Source organism: Bubalus kerabau, chromosome 13 (genome assembly GCF_029407905.1).
Source record: "Bubalus kerabau isolate K-KA32 ecotype Philippines breed swamp buffalo chromosome 13, PCC_UOA_SB_1v2, whole genome shotgun sequence".
Lineage (NCBI taxonomy): Eukaryota > Metazoa > Chordata > Mammalia > Artiodactyla > Bovidae > Bubalus > Bubalus kerabau.
In genome coordinates, this window is record NC_073636.1 from 13,166,466 (window position 1) to 13,179,074 (window position 12,609).

The 12,609-nt window shown below is 43.2% G+C and overlaps 2 protein-coding genes across 4 annotated transcripts in view; one reads left to right on the forward strand and one right to left on the reverse strand.

Annotated features, from left to right (window-relative positions):
• ITIH2 (inter-alpha-trypsin inhibitor heavy chain 2) overlaps positions 1-2,383 on the forward strand; it is a 32,397-nt gene extending 30,014 nt beyond the window's left edge. Inside the window, exons 20-21 of the mRNA XM_055543513.1 lie at positions 1,181-1,292; positions 2,236-2,383. Of these exons, the coding sequence (XP_055399488.1) occupies positions 1,181-1,292; positions 2,236-2,383 (260 nt within the window). The remainder of the gene's footprint in view (positions 1-1,180; positions 1,293-2,235) is intronic.
• KIN (Kin17 DNA and RNA binding protein) overlaps positions 1-12,609 on the reverse strand; it is a 34,663-nt gene that overhangs the window by 1,488 nt on the left and 20,566 nt on the right. For 2 of the 3 annotated variants that reach the window (XM_055543516.1, XM_055543514.1), the window contains 2 exons: positions 12,343-12,443; positions 7,655-9,707 (listed from right to left, as the gene is read on the reverse strand). In XM_055543516.1, the coding sequence (XP_055399491.1) occupies positions 9,645-9,707; positions 12,343-12,443 (164 nt within the window). In that variant the 3' untranslated portion in view covers positions 7,655-9,644. Of the gene's footprint in view, positions 1-7,654; positions 9,708-12,342; positions 12,444-12,609 lie in introns of those variants that run through there. The other variant, XM_055543515.1, reaches the window with a different exon arrangement.

A 12,609-nucleotide genomic window follows, 5' to 3' on the forward strand; every position in this document is an offset into this window, starting at 1 on the left:
AGATTTGGGTCAGGAATCAGAAGCAGAAACAAAGTCTGGGCTAGGACCTTTACTCTGAGGCAGAGACAAGACAGAGCAGGTGGTGTGGGGTTGGTTGGCTTGGTAACTGCAGCAGGCATTAAGCTACAGGACGTCTTTCCTTGCGTGGTGCCTTGCCCAGGAATGATTCCTCTGGGTCTCACAGGCCAGAGAGAAGAGGTCTGGCTCGGTTCATTTGAAGATTCCAGCCGGGCTCCTGGCTGAGTTCTTTGTTATCTTTCATAGTTGGCTTTCCCAGGGAGGGGTAGGTGTAGTGTTTAAGATATCAAACATCATAAGATAAACATATAATTTTAAGATATCAAACATCATAAGATAAACACATAAAACACATGATTCCTCTAACAAAGCAGTGCAGGGCGACTCAGTCATGCTACAGGCAGGAGTGTTTGCTGCTCCAGACAAGGTTTTCCCAGGGCTGGGCTTTCATCACCACTGGGCAGATAAAGAGAACAGATGAACACACTTTAAGTTTTATGCTGAAGATTTTTTTCTCACTGAAGAGAAGTGAACTGGCTTAGGAAGTCTCTGATAATGAACAGGGCTTCCAGGTAAACCTTCCCTACTTTGTAAAGAACTATGGCAATTTAAGCGTATAGTAGCATCGCTACTTTGGCCACCTGGTGCGAGCTGACTCATTGGAAAAGACCCCGATGCCGGGAAGGACTGAGGGCAAGAGGAAAAGGAGAGCGTCAGAGGAGGAGATGGTTGGATGGCATCACCGGCTCCATGGACATGAGCAAACTCCAGGAGATAGTGAGGGACAGGGAGGCCTGGCGTGCTGCAGTCCACGGGGTCACAGAGTCGGACACGACTGAGTGACTGAACAACAAATAGCATCACGAACCAACTTTGTTTTTTCAGTTTGAGCAGTGCTCTCAGGTGCTCACCTTCAGGACATTCACATTTACTTAGGGTCCATTTGATCAGCCTCATTGTCTAATGACAGCAAGGTAAGCAGCATGGGTCTGCCCTCAGGAAGGACCCACCCCTTTCCATCTGAATCTTTTTCCTCTCAACACATCTTTCTATCCCAGAAAGTCTGAGAAGGACCCCAATGCAGCTCGGATCACGTGACCAGCTTGCCCTTTTGTCGCCCCTTGAGTTGCATGTAAATAAACATCTAGACCTTGTCTCATAGGCCAGTTCATGAATGAGCCAAAGATTCATGTCTTCAATGAGCGACCGGGAAAGGACCCTGAGAAGCCAGAGGCAAGCATGGAGGTGAAGGGACAAAAGCTGGTTGTCACCAGGTAGGTCTCAGATGCGTCTTCCAGGATCAGAAGGGGCTTCTGTGAGGATTGGACTCATAGGGCAAAATGGAAAAGGTAAACACACTAGTTGTGTTTATCTGAAATTCAAATTTAACTGGCATCCTGTTTATATTTATCCCTTTTTTGGCCATGCCCCACAGCACGCGGGGTCTTAGTTCCCTCACCAGGATGGAAACTGCGCCCCCTGCATGAGGGCACGAGGGAAGTCCCTAACATCCTGGGTTCTTATTTGCTAAATCTGGCAGCTTCTTCCTTGCTTTGAGCTAATCTAGAGACTATACCAGCCCTAACTGACCTTGAGAACACAGCCGCCAGCCAGTTCTCACTGCTTCCTTGCCCTCTGTGTGCCCCATGACCAGAAAGAAGACTGGCCCTGAATCCTTGGGCCTCCCCTCTGCCAAGGTAGAAGGTGCAAAACGAGAAAAAAAGAAAGTGAATTTGCACTCCTTACCTTCCTGGGACTATATTGGTCAATCTCTATACAGGTTATTTGAATTTCTAAGGACACACTGCTTATTCTCTTTCTAAACCAAGTCCCAGACTCTGTTATTTTGTACAACTTGGGGAATGGGGATGGGAGGGTTGTTAGCAGATACAGTGCTACGTGCGAACTCAGGTGTGTCCGACTCTTTGTGACCCCATAGATGTAGCCAGCCAGGCTCCTCTGTCCACGGAATTTTCCAGGCAGGGATATTGGAGTGGTTGCCATTTCCCTGGGATCTTTCCGACCCAGGGATGGAACCTGAGTCTCCAGTATCTCCTGCATTGGCAGGTGGGTTCTTTACCACCAAGCCAACAGGGAAGCCCAGAGATGGTGCTAAAAGGGGGCAGAAAAAAGAGAGGGAGAGCCTGTCTCTTTTCTGGATGTGCAGGCTGCCCCCCCCCCGGTCTGTTTCCTAACCACGCTCACGCTCTCTTGCAGGGGCCTGCAGAAGGACTACCGGACGGATCGAGTGTTTGGAACGGATGTTCCCTGTTGGTTTGTGCACAACAGCGGGAAAGGCTTCATTGACGGGCATTACAAAGATTACTTTGTGCCTCAGCTCTATAGCTTCCTCAGACGGCCTTAAAAGTTTATAGCTGGGGAAATTCTCGGTAAAAAAATAAAGTTTTTTTTTTTTCCTGCCACCTTTGTAGTCATTCTTTGTAATCAAAACCTACCAGACACCAAGGTGGTTGATAAAACCTATTAACACAGCTGAAGAAAATAAATAACTTTGCCAAGAAGTTTTAGGATGTTGCTGTTTGCAGATGCAAAGTTGTGTCAATTGAGGCGCAGAGGAAAGCTGCTTTGGTGAGTCAAGCCACCATCTGGACAGAGTCCTGGGTTCGGCATTTACTGGGAGGACGTCACTATGGTTGAGTGTCAGGTCCTCGGCTTTACAACTGAATATATTTTTAGGTGGTCAGTTACACAGCAAGTTCAATTATGAGGTTATCTGGTGAACTTTGAACAAGAAGTCACTCACCTTAATTGTTTTGTAATAATATATCTATCTATCTATCTATCTATCTATCTGTCACCCAACCTTGCTAAGATACCTATGATGGTTCATCATGCTTAATCAAAATTCCCTCCTTGGTACTGGCCTCAGAGACCCTTTTTAGTCCAGGAAGACTATTAGTCAGGGCTCTGCTGAGAAAGAGAACTGGTGGGATGGCTGTATCATATATACATATATACACACACTATACACACACATACATACACAGTTGGCCCTTGAACAATGTGGAGCTTGGGGCTGCCAAAATCCCACAGTCAAAAACCTACAAACTTTTATCTCTGTCTCAAAAACAAAGGAATTGACATCCAATGACTCACCCAAGGGCAGGAGATGGAAACAGTCTGGAATGAACCAGGACTCAAACACTAGTTCTTTTGATTCCATGTAGTGTGATCTCTAATCTGACACAAACTTCTCCCCAGACTTACTTCATTTAAAGATCTGTAAATTGAAATTGTAAGTACTATATTTGGTTTTTTAAAAATCCATGCAGTTCATACCCGTGTTGCTCAAGGCTCAACTTGAAGAGCTGTTATTAGGAATTGGCTCATGTGATTATGGAGGCTGGTCCAAGTCTGATCTATAGTTATTCTGTACTTTCCTTTGCTTATAATCTTCCTTTAAATCTATTCTGAAAATGGGTATGTGTTCAAAGACCAAAGTGATAAAATTGCACTTTAGAAAAAAATTTAAATCTACATTTTTATGAAGCTTTCTCTGCATAATTTGACAAAAACCAGTTTTCATTTTAGAAGGCAGACAAAGCTACCTTTTTGGAGATACAAAACCAGTATTTGAGAAAGCAGGTGATTATCTTTGGACATAATTGCAAAATATGAAATGTATGTGATTATTTCTGTAACCTAAAGATAACCTCAGTGCTGAAGAGGTAAACAGCATTGCCTTTTAGTTCGTCTATAAAAATTGGTCACCTGTGATTTTTAAAAAAAATCTACTACATCTTTTCCATTCCATTTCAAAAGTATGAATCTTAAAATGCTAATATTCAACACAAACTTCAAAAGTGGGTTCTTATCATGGCTACTTTGTAAAACATTTTTGCTCTAAAACCACTACTTTAGCTACATAAGGTTACTTCTAGTCCTAGTATTTTACATGTGCTCAGTAGTTTTACAAATAATTATGAAAATCTTAGGGTATAAATTTACATGCAGTGTATTTAGCAACACAGTCCTAGCAAAAGAAACTAGATTTAAAATTGAACCCATGTGATTAAAAACTTAAAAGTTATCAAAACTTATATTAATAGCTGGTATTTTAAAATTAATTGCCTATAATCTTATTAATACTATTCATGTGACCCTCTTGAGACTAGAAAAATGCCTTCTCTATATAATTAATTTTGAATTATAATCATGTTTTGAATTTCAAATGAAGAAACCAAATAAATGAGAATCGTTGGAAAGAAAGGAACTATGTCACTACCTCTTGACTAGTCTCTGAAAGTATACTGTGCTCAGCGATGAAGAAAAACAACTTGGTAATTATCTATGTTTGTTTATTCACTGAAGCACCTTGGAACCCATTGGTAACTGGTCAATATTTAATTTTGTATGTGGCTTGGTGGTAAAGAATCTTCCTGCCAATGCAGGTGATCCAGAAGATGCAGGTTTGATCCCTAGGTCAGGAAGATCCCCTGGAGGAGAGCATGGCAGCCCGCTCCAGAATTCTTGCCTGGGAAATCCCATGGACAGAGGAGCCTGACGGGCTACAGCCTATGGGGTCACAAGAGTTGGACACAACTTAGCGACTAAACCACCACAACAGAGCTAGGGCACGACAGGGCTCTGTGTGTGCACGCCAAGTTGCTTGTTATGTCCACCTCCTGACCTCATGAACTGCAGCCCACCAGGCTCATCTGTCCATGAGATTCTCTAGGCCAGAATACTGGAGTGGGTTGCCATGCTTTCCTCCAGGGGATCTTCCCAACCTAGGGATTGAACCTGTGTCTCTTGCATCTCCTGCATCGGCAGGCAGGTTCTTGACCACTAGTGCCACCTGAGAAGCCCAATACAGGGCTAGTATTTGTCAGATTTATTCATCTTTCAGACAAAGGTAGCCTGTCTTCAATGCTTTTCCTAAGTATCAACCTAGTTACCATTAAACCAACTAGATACTGATGTCTTATTGTCAGAACCGAAACCCTTTGAGAAAAAGTGGACACTGGGTTCAGATCATACCTGTCGTAAGTTTGGGTTGTTCAATTACTGAAAATTAAACAAGGTTTCTTAGAGTTGGAATATTGATAATCCAAAGAAACAACTTTTTAAAAGGGGGGAGGGGAATTAAAGTGTCTCAGTGTGTAGTAAAAATGAACAATGAATCAGTAAGTTATTTTAGTACCTAAGGGTATGAGGTCTTATGCAAATCCTTCTATTTCCTTTAAAGGATCACTTAATACCATAAAGGGCATCTTCTCTTCAGCCTTATCCCAACTGAAAGACATATAAATGACCTCAAAGACCCCTGTAAGAGCGAAGTAGAAGTTTACCTGGCTGCCTAGATACACAAAAAATGCCTATATGCTGTAAGAGTATTTTTTATTCTTTCCTTAACACTTTTTCAGAGAATTCCATGGTGGTCCAGAGGTTTAGACTTGTCTCCTGGGGCCTGGGTTTGATTCCTGGTCAGGCAAACAAAAAAACACCAAAAACAAACAAACAAAACAAATATTTTTTCCCACTGGCAAAGTCTACAGTGGAGAAGGCGATGGCACCCCACTCCAGTACTCTTGCCTGGAAAATCCCATGGACGGAGGAGCCTGGTAGGCTGCAGTCCATGGGGTCGCTAAGAGTCGGACACGACTGAATGACTTCACTTTCACTTTTCACTTTCATGCACTGGAGAAGGAAATGGCAACCCACTCCAGTGTTCTTGCCTGGAGAATCCCAGGGACGGCGAGGCCTGGTGGGCTGCCGTCTGTGGGGTCGCACAGAGTCGGACACGACTGGAGCGACTTAGCAGCAGCAGCAAAGTCTATATGGGTGCTGTAGTTGTGTCCGACTCTGTGCGACCCCACAGACGGAAGCCCACCAGGCTCCCCCGTCCCTGGGATTCTCCAGGCAAGAACACTGGAGTGGGTTGCCATTTCCTCCTCCAATGCATGAAAGTGAAAAGTGAAAGGGAAGTCGCTCAGTCGTGTCCGACTCTTAGCGACCCCATGGACTGCAGCTTACCAGGCTCCGCCGTCCATGGGATTTTCCAGGCAAGAGTACTGGAGTGGGGTGCCATTGCCTTCTCCACTACATGGGTGACCTTTTTCTGAAATAACCACTGTAAGAGGAAGGAATATCAGGGATGCTTCCTTTAATGGCATAATGATTCAGTTACTCAGTTAACATTTCAGGGGCACTTCAGCCTACCTAATGGTGACCTTACAATGAAAGCTGCCCCATATTTGAATCCGGGGACCCCATTTTACCAGAGTAGGAACTGAGGTGTATGCTGGCAGCGGTTATAGGTTTCTCACTGAGGGACAGCAAAGTCAGGGTGGGTTTTTAAGCAGCTATTCCTGATTAGCTCATTTCCGTCAGCCAATCGTTTCATTTGAGTATCAATTCATTGAACACTGTCAGTTCCTACGCTACACCCACCTTGGGCCTATACCTGCTTCTCACCCTTTTATCTCCAGCACTTATGGCAATGGTTTACTTCTAGAGGCACTTAGTAAATGTTTGTTGAATGAATTTACTCAAAGATATCAGCAAAAACTGATAGGCAGTTAAAAGCACATAAGGCGAGGAAACTTCCTTAGTGGCCCAGTGGTTAGGACTCAGCTCTTCCAATGCAGGGGACCCGGGTTCCATCTCTGGTTGGGGAACTAAGATCCCACAAGCCACGGGGCACACACAAAAAAGCAAAGTAAATAAGTAATAAAATAAAAGAAGTACGTAAGGGGAAAATGAGCAAATAGAGCAATGGGACCCAATGGCATTCCTAATGAAGAAACCTCAAGGAATTAGGTTTCCTAAGATACCAATGCCAATAATTTTATCTGACCTCAAGTAAGCCTGTGAAAAAGAACAGCTTTCCAGAAACTGAGAAGCCAAAAACTGAGAGAAAGTACTTTAAAAAGACATATCTGGTATAAGACTATCATCCAAAATATACAAAGAACTCTTGAAACTCAACAGTAAGGAAGTGAATGACTCAATTTAAAAATGGCAGAAGACTTGACTAGACAACTCACCAAAGGAGACATACAGATGGCAAATAAACATACAGAAAGATGTTCAACATCATATGTCATTCAGTTCAGTTCAATTCAGTCGCTCAGTCATGTCCGACTCCTTGCAACCCCATGAATCGCAGCATGCCAGGCCTCCCTGTCCATCACCAACTCCCGGAGTTCACTCAGACTCACGTCCATCGAGTCAGTGATGCCATCCAGCCACCTCATCCTCTGTCGTCTCCTTCTCCTCCTGCCCCCAATCCCTCCCAGCATCAGAGTCTTTTCCAATGAGTCAACTCTTTGCATGAGGTGGCCAAAGTACTGGAGTTTCAGCCTTAGCATCATTCCTTCCAAAGAAATCCCAGGGCTGATCTCCTTTAGAATGGACTGGTTGGATCTCCTTAGGGATTGCAAATTAAAACAATGAAATACTACTACACACCTATTAGAATGGCCAAAATCAAGACAATACCAAATGTGGGTGAGGCTGTGGAGCAACAGAACTCTCTCATTCGTTGCCTGTAGGACTGCAGACTGCAACAGAGACTTTGGAAGTCACTCTTACCATTCAATCCAGTAACCACGCTCCTTGGTATTTACCCAAATGAACTGAAAACTTGTGTTTACACAAAAATCTACACGTGGAAGTTTACAGCATCTTTATTCATAGTTGACAAAACTTGGAAGCAACCCAGATGTCCTTCAGGCTAAGTAAATGAATGGCTAAGTAAACTGTGGTGCATCCAGATAATGTGATATTATTCAGCACTAAAAAGAAATGAGCCGTCGTGTTGTGAGAAGATGCATAGAGGAAACTTAAACACATATTACTAAGTAAAAGAAGCCAGTCTGCAAAGGCTCACACACTGTATGAGCCCAACCACAGCATTTTGGAGAGGTCAAAACCATGCAGACAGTAAAAAGATCAGTGACTGATGTGGAGGGAGGGGTGGGAGGGAAACGAGGAGGTGGATTTTTAGACAATGAAACCATTTCGTACGATCCCATAGTGGTGGATAAATGTCATCATAAACTTGTCCAAGCCGACAGAATGTTCAACACCAAGAGGGAACCCTAATGGAAACCATGGACTTTCAGTGACGATGACCGGTCAGTGGAGGTTCATCAATTCTGCTGCAAACCTGAAACTGCTCTAAAAAATAAAGTCTGTTTTTTAAAAAGAATAATAGCTTACAATGTTTTAAAAAGAAAAGTCAGGGAATTCCCTGGTGGTCCAGTGGTCAGGACTCTGTACTTCCACTGCATGGGGCTAGGGTTTGATTTCTGGTCGGGGAACTAAGATTTTGCAAGCTGTCTGGTGCAGCCAAAGAAAAAAAAGAAAGAAAAAAGGTCAATATAAGGCTTGATTTTAGGTGTCTGCAGTTAACTCTGCTTAATATAACCATATTGGCCTCTAAAACCTTATAGGGAAAACAATTCTATAGTATAGAATCATATTTTTATGCTTGATTTTTTAAAAATTAAACCTAACCTCAATAATGCTACTTTATTTTGCGATAATTTCAGGAAGATGTTGGAGAAAAGAATGTGAGAGGTAGGGATGAAACTTTTTTCTGTGAAGAAAACTACTGAGTTGATTCCAAAGTTACAGATTTGGGGGAGGCCTGTGGAAAGCATCATGTTTTATTTCTGCACCACAATCAGGGAGAGCCATTCCTTATGGAAATGGCTCTTCAAATGTTAGACACGGTATAACATGAGTGAGTTACTGTGCCCCAGGATCTGAAAATGCATGACCACAAAAAGTCTTGTGCATGCATGCTCACAGCAGCATTATTCATCATAGCCTCAAAGTGAAGCAATCCAATTCCATCAACTCATGAATAGTTTTTAAAAAATGCGTTATATATCCATACAAAAGATTACCGTTGAATGAAAATGAGGTAGTAACCTATGCTACAACATGGATAACCCTTGAAAACACTATGCTTTGTGTAAGAAGCTGGTCATAAAAGACCATATACCGTATGATTCCACTTCTATGAAATGTCCACGACAGGCAAATTCACAGAGATGGAAAGCAGATTAGTAGTTGCCAGTAGTCTGGAGTGACTATAGATCCAGGGTTACTTTTGGGGAGATGAAAATTCTCAAATTAGACAATGGTGATTTTCAAACAACTTTGTAAATATTCTAAAAACCACTGAAATGTCCACTTAAAATGGGTGAAATTGTATGGTGTGTGGATTACATCTCAATAAAGCTATTCTATTTATAGTTTGACTCTTAAAAATGTAATTATATTACATCCAACTTTACTACTTTACTGATGAAAATATAAATTTAGAGTATATGAAAGATTTGCTCTACAATAGTTCTACATTGTCCTATATACAACACTTTACAATAATATTCTTTTAATGTAGATTAAAAAATCAAGGAAGTATTACAAAGGCAACAAAAACAACAAGGACATAATTACATAATTCTGATACTTCACGAGACATAATTCAATTTTTCTATAAGTTAGACTAAACAACTACAGTAATATTTAAATAAATCCATTTGTTTTATACAAAAGAAACACCCTAACACAGTAGAGTCTTGTAATGTCTTGGTGAACACCAATTTGATGCTTTAAGATTTTAATGTGATGCTAACAAATTTTCAAACTCAGGCAAGTTTAGAAATGTCTTCGTATTGAATTCCTTCAACTCTGCGTCCTTTTAAAGGGCCCTACAAATTAAAATAATTGAAGAAGTGGTTAAAAACACACATGCACTTACAAGACAAGGACATATGCTTCTGGATGCCAATGTGCCTTTTCACATCCCTAAGACACCATTAAGGTGGCTAACAGTTCTTCGTGACTCTGAATTTTAAAAAAGTACCCTATGGTGTCCTCGTCAGGAACTGGTTGTGTTTTCTTCATACTGGGTGGGATGCGTTACCACCAGATGCTGTGCCGGAGACCTGCTGGCTGGTGAGTACCTCCTGTTCCCCACCCGCTCCCCCTGGTCAGGCGCGGTGTGAGACGGTGCTCCGGCCCACAGAACGGACGGGTGGCGCAGGGCTCGCCCAGGCCACGCACCCTCCACACGCATCCTCCACACGAAGCCCATGGTCGGGGTGGTGCGGGGCTTGTGCAGGCCACGCACCCTCCACACGCATCCTCCACAGGCAGCCCACGGACAGGGGTGGCGCGGGGTTTGCCCAGCCCATGCACCCTCTACACGCAGCCCATGGACAGGGGTGTCGCGGGGCTTGCCCAGGCCACGCACCCTCCACATGTACCCTCCACACGCATCCTCCACACGCAGCCCATGGTCAGGGGTGGCACGGGGCTCACGCAGGCCACGCACCCTCCACACGCGGCCCGTCACGCTGCCCGTGATAACGATGACACGGTGCAGCAGTGCGAGGATCTGAAGCCCGTCTCAGATCCTTCCTTTGAAGACAGGTCAGGTCTCACTCTTGGGAGCAGAACTGTCAGTGGACCAACTCTAAATGAATCGGCAATTTTACTTAAATATCAGATTCCTGAAATGAATTACTTTATTGATGTCACCTACCTTAAATCCTTTATGAAAGAAGGAAGAACACTGAAAAATTATTGATTTCTGTGGCTTTCCTCCATTAATCATGACTATTCATTCCTCACTAATTACACTCTGGCAGATTAGGTTTATATTAGATATGAGGGGGAAAAAACTGAGATACAAAACTATACATGTTATACACAATTTTATAAAATACAAAGATGGGGGAAAAACAGACTAAAATATTAATGGAGCTTACCTTTTGCCTGGAGGCTTATGGGCAATTTTTTAAAGTATTTATAGTAAATTGTAATTTTCAGCTTTTATATAAGAGTATTGCTGCAGACTGAATGTTTGTGTCCTGCCCCAAACTGATTCAATACGTTAAAATGTGATGGTGTTAGGAGGTGATGAGGTCACAAGGGCAGAGCCCTTGAGGATGGGATTAGTGCCCCTAAAAAGGGACCCCAGAGAGCTCCCCGCCCCTTCCAGCACACGAGAGAACACAGATCAGGACACAGACCCTCAGCAGACACCCAGCTCTGCCTGCACCTTGGTGTTAGACTTCCGGCCTCCAGAATGTGAGCAGTCAATTTCTGTTGTTTCTAAAGTCACCCTGTCTATGGTATTTTGCTATAGGAGCGTGAACAGATAAAGACAAGTATGTACGGCATTTCTTTTGTAATCAGAAGATAAATTGCTTCAGCAATGTCAGTTATTAAAGAAAACAGGCTTATACAGGAGCTTCCTTGGTGGTCCAGTGGTCAAGAAACCCTCTTCCAAGGCAGGGGCTGTGGGTCTGATCCCTGGCTGGGGAGCTAAGACCCTACATGAAGTGAAATTCATTCAGTCAAGTCTGACTCTTTGAGACCCCATGGACTAGTCCATGGAATTCTCCAGGCCAGAATACTGGAATGGCTAGCCTTTCCCTTCTCCAGGGTATCTTCTCAACTCAGTGATCAAACTCAGGTCTCTGACACTGCAGGCGGATTCTTTACCAGCTGAGCCACAAGGGAAGCCCAAGAATACTGGAGTGGGTAGTGTTGGTTGCTCAGTCATGTCTGACTCTTTGCAATCCCATGGACTGTAGCCCAACAGGCTCCTCTGTCCATGGGATTCTCCAGGCAAGAATACCGGAGTGGACTGCCACTCCCTTCTAAAGAGGATCTTCCCGACCTAGGGATCGAACCCAGGTCTCCTGCGTTGCAGGCAGATTCTTTACTATTTGAGCTGGAGTGGGTAGCCTATCCCTTCTCTAGGGGATCTTCCCAACCCAGGAATTGAACTGGGGTCTCCTGCATTGCCACCAGGACTTCCCTCGTGGCTCAGACGGTAAAGTGTCTGCCTACAATGTGAGACCTGGGTTCAATCCCTGGGTCAGGAAGATCTCCTGCAGAAGGAAATGGCAACCCACTCCAATATTCTTGCCTGGAAAATCCCATGGACGAAGGAGCCTGGTAGGCTACTGTCCATGGGGTCGCAAAGAGTCAGATACAACTGAGCAACTTCACTTTCACTCCTGCACAGGTGGATTCTTTACCAACTGAGCTATCAGGGAAGCCTGGATCCCACATGCCTTGTAGCCAAAAAACCAAAATATAAAACAGAAACAATAGTGCAACAAATTCAGTAAAGACTTTTAAAAATGTTCCACTTCAAAAAAACTCTTAAAAATAAGGGGCGGGGCAGCGGGGGTGGGGGAACCTTACAGATTTCCAAACAGGAGCGAATACAAACAGAACACCCAAACTCATATAACACCAAATCAATGACAAAAACCATAGCACATTTTAAAAGCATTTTGAAATTTGTCTTTCTGTAAATATACTTACAGTTTCAATGACTATAGTAGCAGAAAAAGTCTTCTCATTGATGGATTCTAGGGTGCCTTCATTTCCTCTGTAGCCTCCATTTAAAACGAGGATTCTTTTTCCTGCAACAGAAAAAGAGTTAACACTTAATACAAAAAAAATGCCACTTTCTTACAGCCAAATATAACTGCTCTGCATCAACACAATGCAAGTTCTTAATCATTTATTATCTGTATGATTCTAAAGTACAGTTTGTAGATACTTTGATCACCATCACATTATAAGACT